Here is a 19,542-nt window from a genome sequence, read left to right as displayed (position 1 = left end):
AGTGTTATGATCTGGGGAAGATTCACTTGATCAGATCTGGGTTCAGCAACATTATGTGTCCAAAAAATGGGGTCAGATGATTACCTGAATATACTAAATGACCAGGTTCATACATCCATGTGGAAGAGATGTTCAGGGAGTGTGAAATATCATTTTCATACAGATTCCAGACCTGAACCCCATAAGACCTGATGCAGTAGTCTGACTTTTCCATCATCTGTACAAAATCTTGGCAAAAATAAAATGTAAAAAGATGCAACCATGGATGGAAATAAATACTGTGACACAGTGAATGCATCCCTTGATCAAAGTTAAAGTTCAGCAAAATACTGTATGTTTTTTTGTTTTTTTGTTTTAATTTATACATTTAATTTTTTTTTAGATTCAGATACAATTTATTGTCATTTCAAATACAAATATACAGCAACAAAACACAGTAAGCATTTAGCCAGTGACTTATAGAATATACGTTATTATCAATATCCATACTATGTACAATGGACATAATATACACAGATGTATGTGATATGGTCAAATATGGGTGCTTCTATGAAACTGGTACCTAAAAACAGGATAGAGAGGCTAAAAACTCAAACATGTAGACCAATGTTATGAAGCAAGTATGGGAGCACTTCAGGCCTATTTGAAGGAAGAAATATTCATTGAGATAAAAGAGAAACTATTTTTTTCAGATAAAACACATTTTTTATATTATTTTCATGTTATTTTTAATTTTTAAAAATTTATTTTTACAAAAATCTGCATGTAACACGGTGAAAAGGACTTGAAAATTACACGCTACAATTTTTTTCCGGATATCTTTTTATTCTCTCACAGGTACATTTTGGGAATCAAACGAATTAGTCAAGGCAAAGTGTTTCACCAAAATGACTGCTGTTGGAAAATCACTCACGATTTATATGTGTTTTAATGGGCAGGTTCAACATATAACATGAGTGGACACAATGGGTTACACACGAAACCTGGAATGAGACTGCCGATTCATGGAAAAACCTGCATGTCTGGATAAGAAAAACCACAAGGATCGTCAAATTTAACATAGTCTTTATTTATAGCGTTTTATAAGGCCATTTACAGCCATGTTTTCTGGATCAAATGCACTGACATCTAGGTAGCTTTTTCTGTCTTAGTTTTGGTCCTATTTTGGCCCCAATATTTTATTAAAAATTCATTAATTTTTGGGATGGCTCAGAGCAAGAGTATAATTTTTTTTTTTTTTTTTGCATTTATCTGAGGTCATCATTAGGTACATCCTGGGGGGAAATATGTCTAAATTTCTCTTGGTAACACTTTATAATGAATACACACTATGAAGCATTAGTTAAGCATTAACAAATACTGAATTTGTCATTTTTAAAGCAGATTTCTGACACAAATACTCATTAGTATATGGTTTATAAGCACAATTATAAATGTTCTACTAATCATTAATGAGAACGTCAGTTATGGATTAACAAATACTGAATTCATCATTTATAAAGGATATTTCTCACATGAATACTCATTGATATATGATTTATAAGCACAGCTATAATGGTTTTACTCATCATTAATAAGCTCATCTACAATGTGCTTAATGATTGTATTTTCATACTTTATAAATTATGGATTCAGCATTTAAAAGTTTCGTGTTCAGACATGCACTAATGGTTAGTGAATATGTTAGTGTGTATTTTATACTAAGTCACACATTTATTTTTCAATTGATGTCTTATAAACAGTTCTTAACACAGGAATTCATTATTTCAGGTAGTTCTAAAGCACTTACTACTCATTAATGAAGCATATGGTGTGAGCTCATCTAAAGTGTGGACTATCTACAGGGTGGGGAAGCAAAATTTACAACGAACATTTAGTTGTTTTTTCTCAGCAGGCACTACGTCAATTGTTTTGAAACCAAACATATATTGATGTCATAATCATACCTAACACTATTATCCATACCTTTTCAGAAACTTTTGCCCATATGAGTAATCAGGAAAGCAAACGTCAAAGAGTGTGGGATTTGCTGAATGCACTCGTCACACCAAAGGAGATTTCAAAAATAGTTGGAGTGTCCATAAAGACTGTTTATAATGTAAAGAAGAGAATGACTATGAGCAAAACTATTACGAGAAAGTCTGGAAGTGGAGGAAGCAACAAAAAACGTACCAAAGCTTTTATTAAAGCTCTCAAATCCAGAATCCTAAAGGATCCAACCAAATCCATAAGAAAAATGGCAATTGAACTTGAGGTAGACAAGAAGACCGTTAGAAATGCAGTAAAATATGATTTGAAGTTAAAATCTTACACAAGAACACCAAAACGCTTGTTGACAACAGCAACAAATCCAACTTTAGCAATTTTTGGGAAACATGTTTATGGCCGCCTTCTAGCCCAGATCTAAACCCTCTGGATTATGCTATTTGGGGCGTTTTAGAACATGCTACCAACAGAACATCACACAGCAATGTCGACTTTCTTAAAGATACTATTAAAGAAGAATGGGAGAAGTTGTCACCCGAATATTTGAGGAACACTTGCGCAAGTTTCAGGAAGCGTGTGAAGGCAGTTATTGAGAAAGAAGGAGGACACATAGAATAAAAACATTTTCTATTATGTACATTTTCTTGTGGCAAATAAATTCTCATGACTTTCAATAAACTAATTGGTCATACACTGTCTTTCAATCCCTGCCTCAAAATATTGTAAATTTTGCTTCCCCACCCTGTATGCCATCTTAAGCATTTACAAATGAGATTTAAAGGTTGGCAATGCCTAAAAACTCACAAAAGTGTCAGTTATTCTAACAAAGGAAAGACACAGCACATGGGATTATCAAACAAAGTGCATGATTGAATGATGAATGATTATGATCATGAATGATTAGTAGAACATTTATAATTGTGCTTATAAACCATATACTAATAAGTATTCATGTCAGAAATCTGCTTTATAAATGATGAATTCAGTATTTGTTAATGCTCAACTAATACTTCATAGTGTGTACCTGTTATAAAGTGTTACCCTTCTCTTTTATTATTGGGTCTAAAAAAGCTGGTAAAGTGCCAGGTACCAAAATGAACCCAGTTTCATAGAAGCACCCAAATACAGATTGAGTCCCAAACACCTTTATTTCAAGGGTCAAAACTTTATTTTGAAAATCCAACCGGAAGGTATGGTTACACTGCGGCGATTTTGCATTGTTGTACTTCCGGTGGGTGCAGACGCCGGGTGGGAGGAGCTACGACATCCGTGAAGACGACGGTTAGTGTCTAGCGGCGTGAAAGCAGTCTGATGGAACAAGTGTAACGAAGAAATAACAATACCTCTGTTGCACCTGCTGTCTGTTGGTGAGTAACGGAACTGTATTTGTCCTCTTCCGGTCACTGTTCTGTTATTTTCAGTCCTGTGGTAAAAACAGAAGTGATGAAGTTTGAAGGCCGTGACTACTGCGAATGGTGTTGAATGTGACAAGATGTCACATTGATGCAACTTCTGCTGTGAAGGAGGAAGGTACTGTATTTACAGGTTGGAATGTCAGATATGTTACACAGATAATTCTCGTTTGAGTTCCCAGGTTTGACGCAGTTAAACCTGAGTATTGTGCCACTTGAACGAATTTCCGTTTCCCTGTGATAGTGCACATTCCTGACATACAGTCACTGTCAGGTTCATACACTGTAGACGCAAAGAATGATGAGAAGAGTTTTTATTTATTTATTTATTTATTTTTTTTGTCCGAAGCATAGACTGCAACATTCATTCATTCGACCTTTATTAAGGACACAAAAACTTGGTCCATAGGATAAGATAAAACTGAAGGAAACAGAAAGAAAAAAAACTTTGCACAACCTTGTAAAGAATGTCAGGTGTTCTGTTGCTTCTATGAGCCCAGCTGCTGTATCATCTGTGAGCTGTTGCTATGATGATCCTTCTATGTCCTGTCCTCTACAGAGAAATGCTGACCTCATCTCACCACTGACCAGTGTTCATTGAGTTATCAGGCCAACTATCAAAGGACAGCAGGACTCTGAAGGGCCTGGACATGGCTGACAAGCAGCAGAGACCTGCTGCTGCATCAGATGGCTCAGCTGAAAGCAAAAGGACGGACGTCAGGGTCAACGAGAAGAAATGCTGTGAGTACATTGTTTTTCCTGTGCAGCAGCAGCTCTGCCCCAAGGAAGAATGCTCTAACCTGTTCTGCATTAATAACTGAACCCTGTGCACCTTTTAGTATTTGTTAGTCATTAGATAATTGAATATAGAAGCACTAGGGTCCAAGTTGAGTGTTTCTTGTAAGAGCCTTTCATACCACATTGCCCTTGGGTAAGACAAGATGATAAGGTTTCCACTTATTGTTAAATGTCAACCATTTGACCCTCCTGCTGCGGGTGTATTTGTAAAGGCAGGTCCTACAGCAGCATACCTTTGTGTGATGGTAATACTTCATCGACAGGTTAATGTTCTACTGTCAGTTAGGGAAAATGTCACTGTAGCGTCATTTCATCATAGCCCTCTTAGAAATCATTCTTCAGAAATGTGAGATGCATTTAAAATTTGGTATAAGCACAGTAACTACTCCTTCCTCCTGCTTTCTCAAGCTGCAAATCTATTTGGAGAATCTTGGGTCAAGTCTGGTCTTGCCAACTCTTTGTTTTGACAGATCTATTTTCTCCCAGCTGAAGATGGCCTTTTGTGGACATTGAAAAAAGTAGAGGAAAAAACTCAGCTCAAAAATTTTCCATTTGACAGTCACGGCAACAATGTTACAGTGGATTACTTAACCTGGTTTCTAAGCAGCCAGACTTTGATAAACATTGACAAGAATGTGAAAGATGTTGATGATATGAGTGAGACGTTGGACAAAACTTTAACCAGTTTGTAGCTGGACGATGCAGGTGTGACACTGGGTTGTTTTACAGCATTCCCTCTCTTTGCTGTCAGTACATACTGTGTGCAAATATATCTAAGATGAAGTCTGTATATACGGAGCAGGTTTAAGTGGAAAAAAAAATACTGTAAATCTTAGATGAGAAGAGATGTAGGGCATATTGTCCTTGCATGACTAACGATTAAAATCTCTGTTTGTGGTTTCTATGCATGCAAATGACCTGCAGCTTGGGCATCCTACATGACCAATTCTCCAACAGTGATAGTGATGATTGGTTTGCCTGCCAGGGGGAAAACCTACATGTCCAAGAAGCTGACACGCTACCTCAATTGGATCGGAGTGCCAACTAAGGGTCAGTGAAGAAGACAGTTTGAGTTTCATGCATAATGTGATATTTGAACCGTCTGTAAGAAACAGGAAGAATAGTTGAGAGTTTGCAGATCTTCAACCTGTTGCAGATGGATAGACAGGAAGGAAGACAGACATATGTACACACATGCTCTACACACTGGAAAAAATGCCTCTCTAAAAACAAGTTATAAAAAAATTCATACAAGATATTTTTGTGTGAATTAAACCAAAAAAAATCTGCCAGTGGAACAACTGAAAATTATTTTGGAAGATTTCTTGAAATAAAATTTTCAAGATCTATTGTCTAGAAATTAGTTCTTATATCTCACTGAAAAGTTACTCTTTAGGTGATTATGTCTTATTTTAAATGCGATGAGGTATTTGACTAGAAATGAGAAAAATACACTTCGTAAGATTTAGATTTTTTCCAGTGCAGTCTATGATACAAACAGTCAAATCCAGTTGCTGTCCTTTTCAGGGACAAGGGTAATGAAGTGACAGCAAGCCAAAGTAATATTTAAAGGGGTTATATGTAGATTAATGCTCCAAACAATCAACAGCATGGGGAAGTCGCACACTCAACCACATTTAGGACAACCAAAACAGCCAACAAAATAATGCTATGTGTTCACAGACTGTATCACTCACTGAACAAAGTATAAAGCTCATTGTTTAAAGCTACACACTATTACTATGGTATTATCAAGTTTTCTTTTTCAAATAAAAAAACTCAGTCAACTATTTTGATAGCCGTTAAAAGGTAACTGTGTCAGCTGATAGTTTACAGTATAGCTCTGTTAGCTTTGCTCTGTTTTTAGACACAAAACAGTCGCAGTAAAATCACCTCTTGTTTTCTGTACAGTTTGAGTTGTCAGTAGCTGCACTAAAGATCTGTTATGAATTGTCCGAATAAAGTCAGAACTGTCCCAGTTTAGTTTGAACTGTGGATCAACAGACAATTTAACAAAGATAATAACACCACACAATAAGTTTATACCTTCATAAGCTTCATAAGCAAACTCATCCATGAAGAAGAAACACTGTGATTTCAGCTCCATTCTTTTCATTTAGATTTGTGTCCAGTGGTCAACACAACCACGGCACTCCTATTTTGTTTTTATCATTTTGTCACTTTATTTGACTCTAAAAGTTGTTTCTTAGTGGTTCTCATTCCATCTCATCGTTTTCTGACACTTTGGGTAAAGGCCCTGTGTCATTACTTTTAAACACCCAAAAAGACCCACAGAGTAAATCGCTACTCGACAGTAGTGGTCACAAGTCTTCCAAACCGTTGGGGAAAAATACTCAGTTCACATCTCTACAGTTCAGTACAGGTCTTTTCATTCTGAACACTCTAATGATACTACTCATAACTGAATATTAGAAAGTATAAATACTACGTATCGCACTTTTAAATGAGAATATGATGAAAGTCATGTTTTTATTTGTAATTCTGCCCATCAGAGCCACTGTTTGTAGCTGTAGGCTTACAGTTTGTTATTAGATACATGGAATGCAGGAGAACTGCTTTGCCAGAAACAACTGAGGTAAAGGTCGGAACTCAACAGAAAACAGACTCTAATTCTTTCCGTTGGTTCTTTGTGTCTTGTCCTGTCCGTCCCCCTTGGTTCTCTTGCAGTGTTTAACCTTGGAGTTTATAGGAGGGAAGCCGTGAAGTCATACAAGTCTTATGACTTCTTTAGACATGACAACAAGGAAGCAATGCAAATTAGAAAGTGAGTATCTTCTTAGTCTTGTGTGGAATTAGAAATCAGTACTAGACGGAGCTCTGTTTCAGATTTAGCACACAAGGACGGCTGTAAGGATTATTTAAGCCTATAAAAAACACGGTATTGTTTACAAAGCACTGCAGATCTGAATGTACTGGGTATTTTCAATGAAGGACAGCCTGTTAAATGACTCTGTTGGATGGTGTTCATTTAATAAAGGGTGCTTTGATTATAGTGGATCATGTGTTTATAGATTCAATATTGTGATCAGTGTTCTTGCTGTTTCCACAGACAGTGTGCTCTGGTGGCACTGCAGGATGTCAAGTCTTACCTAAATGAGGAAGGAGGACAGATTGCCGTAAGAATGCAAAAAATCAAGCAATAGTGTATTTGTGTTTGCTTTTAATAAACCTGTTAATAGGCCTGAGTGTACTCTGCTCTGTCAGGTATTCGATGCCACAAACACCACCAGAGAAAGGAGAGAACTTATCCTTAATTTTGTGAAGGATAATGCATACAAGGTTAATGAAGTTAATAATATTAGCTGAATCAATTTGCAGATTTTTCACAACTGTGAATCACTTATGGCTGACTTTGTTTGCAGGTTTTTTTTGTGGAATCCATTTGTGATGATCCAGATGTTATTGCTGCAAATATCCTGGTAAATGATGTATTTATTCTTGAAAGATTTTATGGACACACGTTTTAACTTGAACTGTTAGAAGTGTCTATTTTACTGAGTAACCTCTACACATCGGTCTTTTTCACAAAGGATGTGAAAGTGTCCAGTCCAGACTACCCTGAGAGAGGCCGAGAAAGTGTCATGGAGGACTTTCTGAAGAGAATAGAGTGTTATAAAGTAACTTACCAACCTTTGGATCCTGATGAACATGACAAGTAAGATGTTAAAGCAAAACTCATGCAGGTTTTTTTTTGTTTAATATTAATGTCTGCAAACAGTTGCAAAACTCAGTGTGCATAATGAAGACACTGAATGAACATGCACTTACAGAAGTTATCCAGTAGGTGGGAACAGTAGCTCATTTGTAGTGTCGAACAGATGGTTATTATCTGGTAGTTGTTGATCTCTGATATGTGCAGCTGATCCCAAATGTAATAAGGCCATGTAGTTCAAGGAAAATAACATTGATTCCAAGGGTGCTTTTTTTTTTCTTTTTTAAGTTTTCTAAAAGATTCAACTGTTGGTCGATGTGTATTACTGTAATGATGTATATTGCCTATCCTCCTGAGACCCAGGAAATGTCAGCAAATTCCAAGCTTTTTTTGTTTTTTTTTTATTAAATAAGTGCCTATTTTGGAAACATCATGATGCAACAGTTTTTTCAGATGCAGTTTTTAAATTTTTTATGGAATGTCCTTTGTGGTGGACAGTTTTCTTTTTTTTTTGTATAAAGTTGTGAAACTCTTATCCACAAATGTGGACAGAAAACCCATAGCTGGGTCTTAGGTTAAGTCAACAATAATATTCATTCATTAATTGGCCTTTCCAGAAAATCTGTTTATGTGAATCTGTTCTACAGCTGTGTTAAGTTCCCCTGACATTGAGTTATTTGTACAGAATGTCCCGGAGTATCTGATAGAAATGTCTGATTACATCCGCATGTTTAGACTACACCAAAACTTCAAAAAAGGCTTTCCTTCCCTTGTGTAACTTTTGAAAGGCTTCACTTTTTATCCTCTACTGAATGACCCTCGGTTGTCCTGTTTTCTTTATGATTTACAGGAACTTGTCCTTCATCCAGGTCATCAATGTTGGCCGTCGTTTCTTAGTCAACAGGGTACAGGATTACATCCAGAGTAAGATTGTCTACTACCTCATGAATATCCATGTCCACTCCCACTCCATCTACCTCTGTCGGCACGGAGAGAGCCATCATAATGTGGAGGGACGCATCGGAGGAGACTCTGAGCTGTCTGACAACGGGAAGCAGGTGCTTCTAATTTAGACAGTTATGGACAGTAAAACAACATGTTTTTATACGATATGAAATGTCAAGCAGGCGGTAACTATTAGATAACACTTTGCACATGCGGTTTTTGACATAAATCCTGTCAGCTTCAATAAACCCTTCAATAGCTTCAATAAAATCCTGCTGTTACAAATAAAGATGTCATGGCCTTTAAGGAAAGAATTATATCAGCATGTCAATCATCTAAATTCTTGGCAGTATTTATGCTTTTGTTAGTGTTGTAACACACACTCCACTTTTAAACCCATGTTAAAGGTCTCATTATTTACTCTCAGTTTTCAGTAGCTCTGAAGTCTTTTGTTGAAGAACACAGTCTGACGGACCTGAAGGTTTGGACGAGTCAGCTAAGGCGTACCATTCAGACGGCAGAGGAGCTGGGGGTTCCTTATGAACAGTGGAAAATCCTGAATGAAATAGATGCTGTATGTCCTCTGTCATAGTAGTGAGCAGTCACACAGCAACAGCCTGTTTATAGTAAATAAAGAAATGTTTTTACTGATTTTTTTTTTTTTTTTCTATGTTATAGGGAGTGTGTGAAGAGATGACATACAAGATGATAGAGGAAACATACCCAGAGGAATATGCCATGAGGGACCAGGACAAGTACCACTATCGCTACCCAGGAGGAGAGGTAAATCGTCACTTTTCTAGAGTGATTAGCTATGTAGAGAATCTTAGATGTGTGTTTGTGTAGCTTATGTCATGTAGAATCCATTATGTTTATACCCCTTACAGTGTCTTGAGTTACAACCTGATGCTAAAGGAGTTAATTAAGCCCAGTTGCCTCCGGTACCTAAGGCAACCACAGTTCTGTCTCTGTTACCATGGTAACGCTACTGTGCCTGTTGCAATACATATATTCTATACATCCACACCACTAGAAGAACATCAGCTAAAAACTCAACAAAATATAATGTCAGACAACAGAACATAATCCAAACAACAAGCACTTAAATGAGCAAATATCTAAATCAAACTATCAGTCCCAGACCAGCGTATGTCGTGAATAATTTCAGAAAACAGCAGACCAATGTGACAAATTTTGGACCGCTAAACTAACACTGAGTAGATCCAGCAGTACAGGTATTATTTCTCTACTACTAAAACTGATGGAACGAGACAAAGAAGAGTAAAACTAAAGGTCACATGATGAAGCAGTGATCATGGATTTAGTCTTACCTTTGCTGTTTTCTGATCATAATTTGGTTTAAATGAATGAAGCCTCTGCTATCAACTAATCCATTGTTTTGTGTGACTTTGAAATTATTCCCACAAACAAACAAAAAAAAATACTTGAACACATATAAGTGTGTAATTCTCAAACCACTGTCCTGATTTGTATCCTCTGTCTGTAGTCCTACCAGGACCTGGTTCAGCGGTTGGAGCCAGTCATCATGGAGCTGGAGCGACAGGGCAACGTGTTGGTCATCTGTCATCAGGCTGTCATGCGCTGCTTGCTCGCCTACTTCCTGGACAAGAGTGCAGGTTAAACACAAAGAAAATTATACTGTCTTGATTGCTTTACATTCTAAATACATCTTTATTCATACAACAGCACTTCTCAACCAGTGTCACCTTGGATCACCATTAATTCCTGACACGTTTGTAGAATTCATGCCAGCAAACACTTATTTTCAGTCTAGCATTTAGAGCATATTATTACAATGTGAGTAAAAATCATGACTGCCGACCAAATACATGAGGCCAAAGTGAGCTGTCTCCACTTAACACACATTTGTGGAAGCTCTTTTACTTGTATGTGACATTTAAGTTTTGGTATTTTGATTCTGAAAGTGGCACGTGTTCGACGCTGCTCACTCAATGAAGGCCAAAGAGACTGAAACATTGCAGTAAATTTTCAACAAGTGAGATTGTGCAGGATTTTCCTTCATTGTTTTCAAGTTCTGGCATAGCTCACACTGGGGTTTCAGTCCCTTTGGAATTCATTGTTTACCAATCTAAATGTAACACTCAAGGTGAGATTCATGCTATATTTTGCTTTTGAACAACAATGTGAACGCACGTCTGTACAAATGAATGGCGTCAGAGAACTAAGCTTTTTAAATAGATCTATTTTAATCAAAAACTTTGCAACAAATCCACAACAAATCTATAATCTACCGGTTGAGAAAGCTGATTATGAAGCATATTTTAGAATAATTTATCAAAGTGTCTCAAATGAAGAGGCGAAAAATGAAAGAAGTGGAAGACTAGAAGTACATTGTTTTTCATAAAGATACCAATATAATTGTCTCTCAAGGTGATATTTAATCAGACTAAAACACTATGTAAATGTTTCAAAGCCATATTGCTCCTCAGAGGGTTGTCAAACTAAACATTTCTGAGAGTGCAGTTGAAGACACTCTTGAAATAGATTTAATTATACAGGAACATTTGCATTTATTATACAGAAATAATTGATCTTAAAAGTGCTCAGAATCCATAATCAGCAGGAAAGTCAGTGGATTTTACAGGTCATCTGACCTTCTGTGCTGACGAACATACCTGAGCATCCTCATGTAACAGGATTAAGGACAGGCCTCGAAAGCTTGTTAGTAATGTTAGATTAGTGTTGTGTCATTCTTAGGATCCAGGCCCAAAACCCGGTAAAACTAGTGCAGTTCTAATTGTAGTAGACTGGCTTATAACTGCAGTGAGCTGAATATATTACAGAAATAATAATAATAATAATTATAATAGATAAGATGAAATTATTGACCCCACAACAGGGAATTTCACTAAGGCAGCAACAGGATAAAGTGCAGCTCAAAGACAAGTTACAGTAGTAAGAGTCATAGTAAACATAGAAATAAAAAGTATTTTGTTGAAATCTAAGTTTAAAAACAAAAACAATCCATCAAATTAGACTCTTTTGCATAGACTAATTATCGGTGTAACATACTGTATGACAGATATCACTCCTTTAAGATTTTGTGTTTATACGACAAAAATATTGTATGTACCGCATTTTAAAACAGTTGGACTCAAATTAGATCCCTACAGTGGAGAATGTGGCTCAAAAATACATGATTAGATGTAGATGCAGGTTTTTATTTGTCATTCACTGCAGGAAGTGGTCACTGCTGTGCCATCTGTTTAATGGAAACACCACAGTTCAATTACTGTGGCCTGGGCATTTATCCCACTGCATCCTCCCTTTGAGTCATTCCTTACACAGTATCCTGCACCTCAAAGAAAAAGCACTTTACAGATGTCTGTACTGTACCAACCATAAGTCAAAAACCTGCTAGACTGAGGGAGAAAACACAAACATGGCTTCATTAAACCACATCACAGAGTCTGACTTATAGTTTTGTTTTTTCTTGGCACAGCTGACCTCCCGTATATGAAGTGTCCACTGCACACTGTCCTTAAACTCACCCCTGTGGCTTATGGTGAGTTCCTGCAGTGTTTATAACTCTGCTAAACATCACTTTTTCCTTTGGTTGGCTAGGCTATGACATGTCTCCATCTAACAGGGTGTAAAGTGGACATGTTCGACTTGAAGGTGAAGGCCGTCAACACTCACAGGGACAGACCATTAGTAAGTTTGTGACCTTTTTGTTGTGACGTAACTAAGATGTGATTGAAGTTTTCTTTCCTCAGTTGCCAGTTCTTGCAAACAGCCTGAAGAACCGGTGTAACAGGCCAAATTATACCCCCAGGCTGGAATATACTCGCAGTTAAAGTGGCCATGGCCAGATTATACCCTGGGTATAGTCTGGACAGGGGTATACTTTGGCCTGTTACACCGGTTTAACCACTTAAACAGGGCCAGTCTTAAGAATTTAAGCCAAATCTACTCACTGCTACTTCACAACTTAGATTTCTAGTCTCCACTCACACGTCTCGAAACCAGGTGCAGTAAAAATGTGAAGGTTCATCACTGAAACTTACACACAGATTTAGTCTCAGATCAGATCAATAATGATATTATGCACATGTCCGGAAATTTTACATCATAAAATTTGTATCTACATGGAAAAACATTTGCTCACTTCAGATGTTTTTGTTTTGTTTGTTTCAGAGTAAATACACTTAAGTCTTCACAGATATCCTGATAAAATTATTAATCTCTCTGTCATCTGCAAATAAAATTAAAGAACGTTCAACATAAATGGTTGATTTAGATGAAATACGACAACGTAATGCTCTGCTTCCACTCATTTTATTAAAGCATGCTAATTTAGCTTGCAGCGCCACCTGCTGGCACGATAAAATACTCTAGATTATTTTCCCTAAACCATTTCATGGAAATGCACATAAGTAGCAATTTCACTTTTTTTTTTTGTTGTTGTAAATGTTTTTATTGGATTTTCATACACGCATGGTAATATCTAACATGTACAATATTTCCAAGAGTTCTAATTGAAAGGTAATAGGCAGTTGCCTTTATACAGTGCACTTTGAGAACAACAATTTTAATCTAACCCAAACAGCTTCTATGAATGAACTATAATAAGCCATTATCCCTTCCTACCCATCATTGAAAGAAGCAATTTCACTTTTGCAACTTTTCAGATTCGTTTGGTATTCAATGGAAATCCATCCACTGTAAAACCAGACACATCTTGAATTTTTTTGTCCTCCATATAGCTGTAAATTTAGGGTGTAATTTAGTGTTCTTAAAAATTAAATATGTAAAATAGTGCTTCCAATATTTATGAAAAGAATAAAAGACTAGATAAAATTATAAATACATTGTATTTTATTTTGGGAATCCAGTCTCACCATACGTAATGTGTTGTCATGACTCCTGTTTTTATAAATACCAGTTTGTTGGACTTTCTATTTTTAATACTTTCTTCATCAAACACCCTCTCAGACCTTTGACTTATTGCAGGTGCATTAGTGAGAAAGTCTGCCAAATAGAAAAGGAGTCAGACTCACAGTAAAGACAAAAAAAATCATAATGAAATACCTTTTACACATTTATTGCCTTTTATGTTCATTGCTGATTAGCGCAGAGTGTTTTGTCCACAGTTCCCAGACAGAGTGGGTGTTAAAACACAAACACACACATTTACTGAAGAACCTCTTAAACAGGGTGAGAAATATCCTGTCTACTGAGACCAACCATAACAGTGACTTTTATATTTATAGTTGTTTGTCTGATGACTTGTTTTGTCTTTTATTAGCTTTTCACAGTTACTCCCAAAGAGATTTATTAAGCTGTGGGAGAAGTTTAATTACTATAACAAAGTAAACACTTTCAACAATCGCCTTCTCTGTTTTTTTTTTTTTTTTAACTGACTAGAAACAAGTCAGAGCTGATACAGTTCCGCCAGCATTCCTCCGAAGGAACAGTTTCACTCCCCTGTCCAGCCAAGACCAGATTAAACGACCTCGACTGTACAGCGCAGGCAACCCTCCACAGCCCCGCACGTCACATGCCCCCACTTTACCCAGCATGCCGTTTTCAGAGGCATCTGAAGGACCAGAGTTGTTTCAAAGCCAGGTCAGTGAGTATATACTTTATAAGAAAGATTTAAAGCCCTTTAAACTGAGTGAAAACATAAACAGGATACAGGAGAAAAAAATACCTGACAGGTAATATTTTCATTCAGGGGCATTGAGGGTTCAAAAAGACAAAAAATCCACTGTTTATTTTCTTGTATTAATAAACAAAAGTGCCTTTCATCAACATCTTGGTGGTTTTTTCCAAGTACTTGTGACCACAAAATGCTCCTTTTCTGTCTCCAGCCAATTCTTAGTCCAGTTGGTGACCTCACATTTCACTGTTGGCTCAAGTTTAGTCATTGCAAGTTAAAACAAATTTTTCTATTTTGGTTTGCCTTTTTCCTATTTTTGGTCATGTCCTCTGCTTTTTCCCTCTGGTTCCTTTTCACTCTGCAGGACTGTCTAAATGGATTCAGTGCAGCAGACGCAGATGACTGTGTTCGGAATTGAAGAAGCACAGAATCAGGTATTTTCAGAACAAAACTTTTGATCAACCATATTGATTACCTTCAGTGGTCGACAATGATTTTGCAATTGGAAGAAAAGCACATTATTTTACTTGGATTTCTAGTAATGAATATATAGAGCCATTAGCAGCATATCAAATCAATATTTTTGTACTACATATTCTAAGTGATCAAAATCCAGATGCTTTCATACCTGAAAGAAAAATGCAGTCCAAGGTGAAAGCTGAAAGGCCTGCTGAAGGGTCCAGTCCAGCCCATAGGATGAATTAGTGAAATGTAAAAATTGCACTGTAAACATTAACAATCATGGGTGTCAAAATCATTTTAGTTCAGGGGTCACATTTTCCTTCTCAAGTAGGTCACACCAGTAAAATACTACTATAATAACCTATTTACATTTATAAACTGTCTTTCACGAAAAACCATGAACAGCCTGAAATGTTTTAAGAAAAAAAGTGTAATTATCACAACATTCTGCCAGTTACTAAATGTTTTGTGTATCTGTAGATCCATTGTGAGCTGTAAGTTGTAATGCACATGTAAATGATAAACTGAGGCATAATATTGTTAAAATTACATTTATTTTACTTTAGAAATTACAGGTTGTTCATGTTGATCACATTTTTACCCCTTCCCCCATGCAAGGGGTATTTTTTTCAGTTCAGTTTGTTTGTTTGTTTGTTTGTTAACACTCTAGCAACAAAACTATTGTTTGAATTCATACCAAACTGGGTTTGTAGACTGCCAGTGACCCAGAATAGATGCAATTACATTTTGGGAAAAATAGGTCAAATTTCAAGTTTTTTATGAATTTTATTTTTACTTATAATAATAATAATAATAATAATAATAATAATAATAATAATAATAATAATAATCTTTATTTATATAGCACTTTTCATACATTAAAAACTGTAGCACAAAGTGCTTTACATATCAGTTTAAAAATCAGTACCGCCCCCCACCCACACCCACCCACTCACCCGCACACACACACACACACACACACACACACACACACACACACATATACATGCAAACCCACAAGCTCACACATACTTAAGAAGACTGACTGAGCACGGGTAGACCAGAACAAAAATGTACAAGTAAAGGTAAAAGATCAATTTAGGAGGCGCTGTCTCAGGGAGCCATCCGCACCAGGAGGCAGCCGCCGACCCCGGCGACCAGGCACCAGCAACACAGCCCCGCATCCCAACTAGCGGGAGAGGGCCAACTGGGACCCCCACCCACCAGAAAGGAGCGGACCCCAGTGAGAGAAGGCGCCACAGCCCCCGGAGTCCACAGCCGCCCCCCGGCATGGAGGGCTCCCTCTGATGAAACACCGGAGAATAAGAAACATTAAAAAGATATAAAAGAACTGATTAAAAGAAGCTAAATTTAAGACATATATGAAAATAATAAAAATATTAAACATTAAAATGATAAAACAGAAGCACTGGTTAAAAGAATCTTAAGATATATATATTAAATATAACTATAAAACCTTTGCGTAGATAAAACAGAAGCATCAGTTAAAAGCCAAATTAAAAAGGTGGGTCTTGAGCCTGGTTTTAAAAATTTCTACATATTCTACATAATTTCTACTTATAATGGGCGAAATTTCAAATGTCTATCAAAGCATCAATTTTGTTTCAGTTTACTTCAGACTTGGCACATACATAGAGGTAATTGATATGCTGACATAAGGACATGCATGGGCATGATGACATCATTTGGATCGATGCCAAAATAAGCTACAAAATGTGCGAGGGGCGGGGTTTGTGGTGCCTGGCACCACTTGTATAAAGAATAGTTTGTAGATGTAAAATTTTTCATAATGTAATTTTATGTTTTTCAGTGTAAAACAGAAAAAAGTATGGAGTTGTTGTTATGCTATCGTTGTACTGGTCTGACCCACTTTAGATCATATTGGGCTGAATGTGGCCCCTAAACTAAAAGGAGTTTGACCCCCCCTGCATTAGAGCAAGTGTCTGAAATGTTTTCAACAGTTTTGAACTAAGTAGCTGCTTTACTACATACAGTTGATCTTCACAGCTCTTGTTTCATATCTACGAGTATGTTCAACTAACTCAACACATATTATCTTCAAATTGTGAAGACACAACAAAATACCACATAAGATTAGAAAACTGGTGGGGGGGTTTTCTCATAACTCAAAATCATGATGTCCTGGAAAATTCTGATTTCAGACTTGGAAACTGCGGACCTGATTTAGTCTGTTGTCGGGTCCTCTCATTTGACGTTCTTATTTCACCTTTTCTCTTAGGTTTTCATCCACATGGATTCATCACCAGTTCTGAGGACCAGCAGTGGGAAATACCAGCCAGCTTCAGTTAAATCCATAAGCACTGTTTTAATTGCCACATCCTAATATGTAGTATCTGTGAAGAGTCTGTTAGCGCAAAATATATGTACTTTTGCCTTAAAAACTGGACTGTGCCCTAGTTTAGATTTCTAATGTAAATATTTGGAAGGACTACAGTAATATGCTGTATTAGAACATGCTGATTGTGAATGACATACCTCAGTGGATGCTGCCTTGAGTTTTAGTGGAAGAGAGTGCCTCTGTAAGGAAAACTGTGCACAGCCTTAGATTATCCGCTGTAGTTTCTTTTAAGCTATTTTTTATACATTCCCAGGTAATGTACATCGTACCTCAGATGGACAATGTAAAGTGAGTGATGTCTAATTTAAGAAAATTAAATCACAAGTGAGTTTGTAGTTTCATTCCTGCACCTACTCAAACAATGTGGGTGGATACGAGCTTTAAAAAGTAATGAAATGTGTGGTCTAGTCCTATAAAAAAATGCCGCAACAGGCGTCTCTTTCCCTTCCCTTGGGGCATGATTTCTCTTCACTGATGCCTACTTGTATATTTGTCACAGCATCATACCAAAAGTAATCCAAACTGTTCAACTGTAAATGTTAAGTTATTAATGCTTGTTTCTTTAAAAGTAACCTTAACGTACTTTTGATGTAACAGAGATGTGTTCAGATCTACTCTGATAATTTGCGCTGTGTCATGAAATGAATCCGAAATCAGTCATTTGCCTTCATTTAAAGGAATACAAGGTTATGAAGTGATCATCAGGTGTATTTAAAGGGGTCATATTTTGCTAAACCCACTTTTATTAGTCTTTGGTACATTTATTTGTGTATTTGGGGACTCTAATTGTTGATAAAAATTTGAATTTGAACCCTCCAGGTGCTGCAAAGCTATCTTTATATTCATTTTGGCAAAAATTGAGTGGATTTCCACAACCTGTTTTAATTCCAGGTTAATTTGTTACGTTTTATAACAAGTTACGTCACGACATTTGCACATATAAGGTCAAGACTTCTAACGAACATTTCTCAGAGTACGACATAATTGTTTGTCAGCAGCAACGGTTGTAGTCCATACTGAAAATATATCCAAACTTTGAACCAATTATCTAAAATGTTCAGTTGTTGGATGTATTAGTGAACACAAGTGGCTGAATGGGACAGAAAACACAGTCAACAACCTGGAGGGGGCGGGATGTGAAGTGGCTTATATGCATTTAAAGGGCCAGCGCTCAAAACAACCTTTCTGGTATCATTACCCAGAAATAGGGTTGAAGATGGACCTGTGGAGTTGAATTATTGAAGAATTGAGACCTAAGTATAACATTTACAGTTTAAATAGACCACAGGGAAATGTTTTAAAATGGATAATTCCATTTTTAAAAAAAGCAAAATATCACTCCTTTAACGTATTGAAGAGTACTGTATGAGACTGTGTTGTGTTACCTGGACTGTAAAATTGTCAGTGTGTACATTTGATTGTCTCAAAAAAACTTTAATGTCACTGCACACTGTGTTTAACATGTTATTTTTCATGCTGCACAATAAAGTTAGTTTCATGCTGTTTTATATCTGCTTGTGTTTGATGATTTATTTAATTACAGTCTTTAGTTTGAAGACTGTGTGGCTGAACATTGTGAGCTCATTGGGGGGGGGGGGGGTTCTGATGCTTGTTGAACTGAGATGGAAACATATGATATAAATAAAACAGTCTTGTATTTTCTTAATCTAACATAATTGTAGACACATGACTCATAATCGTAACTTGACAACATTATCTCTTGTTTGTGTTCGTGACATTAATTCTCTTGAAATAAACGTAACAGATTTTCTGAGCATGATTTATTTGAATTGCAGTGAGTCAAACTAGTTTCACTTGCATTTAATCAGTAAGTTGCTTTGTCGCCTGAAATTATCCTGGAACAAGTGTACTCTGATAAAAAGCTTTGATTAATCCCAGTCCTGATTAAATACATAAAACAAAAAGCAACAATTATCCAAAAGGAAGGGCTGGTTAGGTATGTATCGGAAACTGACTCATTTTAAGGCATTTCATGGTTAAGTTAGGCTACGATATCCAATATCTAAACTGCATCTCACTGATATTTTAATGCTCATGTACATTTCTAGCCACAAATGTACTGATCATTATAACATCTGCAGCTGACATTTTATTAAAATGTTTTAGACAACAGTGCTGTATCATTAGTGGGTGAAAAAACATGTCAGAAAGAGAGGAAATGTAAGAAGGAGATATTATATACTGATGCAAAACAGGGAAAATTCATGGTATATTAACTCAT

The 19,542-nt window shown here is 36.6% G+C and overlaps 1 protein-coding gene across 3 annotated transcripts; it reads left to right on the top strand.

The window, feature by feature from the left end:
- The first annotated feature begins 3,213 nt into the window (after positions 1 to 3,213).
- Positions 3,214 to 17,721, top strand: LOC115422952 (6-phosphofructo-2-kinase/fructose-2,6-bisphosphatase 2-like). 3 transcript variants are annotated; one of them, XM_030139605.1, is made up of 17 exons: positions 3,214 to 3,353; positions 3,958 to 4,139; positions 5,121 to 5,246; positions 6,885 to 6,981; positions 7,267 to 7,333; positions 7,422 to 7,496; positions 7,580 to 7,636; positions 7,748 to 7,872; positions 8,720 to 8,927; positions 9,242 to 9,388; positions 9,493 to 9,597; positions 10,322 to 10,451; positions 12,299 to 12,361; positions 12,446 to 12,510; positions 14,224 to 14,424; positions 14,823 to 14,892; positions 17,181 to 17,721. In XM_030139605.1, the coding sequence occupies exons 2-16, from the start codon at positions 4,049 to 4,051 to the stop codon at positions 14,874 to 14,876; spliced, it is 1,611 nt and encodes a 536-aa protein (XP_029995465.1). In that variant the 5' UTR covers positions 3,214 to 3,353; positions 3,958 to 4,048; the 3' UTR covers positions 14,877 to 14,892; positions 17,181 to 17,721. The 3 variants fall into 3 exon arrangements, with proteins under 3 accessions (XP_029995465.1, XP_029995466.1, XP_029995467.1); XM_030139606.1 differs by having other exon boundaries at positions 3,226 to 3,353; positions 3,942 to 4,139; XM_030139607.1 differs by lacking the exon at positions 3,214 to 3,353 and adding an exon at positions 3,405 to 3,516.
- Positions 17,722 to 19,542: the final 1,821 nt, after the last annotated feature.

This window comes from Sphaeramia orbicularis, chromosome 7 (assembly GCF_902148855.1).
Source record: "Sphaeramia orbicularis chromosome 7, fSphaOr1.1, whole genome shotgun sequence".
Lineage (NCBI taxonomy): Eukaryota > Metazoa > Chordata > Actinopteri > Kurtiformes > Apogonidae > Sphaeramia > Sphaeramia orbicularis.
This window is presented reverse-complemented; position numbering and strand designations above follow the sequence as displayed.

Bases quoted from the DNA above. Each gene is read 5' to 3' on its own strand.
- LOC115422952 (XM_030139605.1), top strand. From the start codon at position 4,049: ATGGCTGACAAGCAGCAGAGACCTGCTGCTGCATCAGATGGCTCAGCT. The intron at 5,247-6,884 runs GTCAGTGAAGAA...GTTCTCTTGCAG, and splicing joins GATCGGAGTGCCAACTAAGG to TGTTTAACCTTGGAGTTTAT. The intron at 7,334-7,421 runs GTAAGAATGCAA...CTGCTCTGTCAG, and splicing joins AGGAAGGAGGACAGATTGCC to GTATTCGATGCCACAAACAC.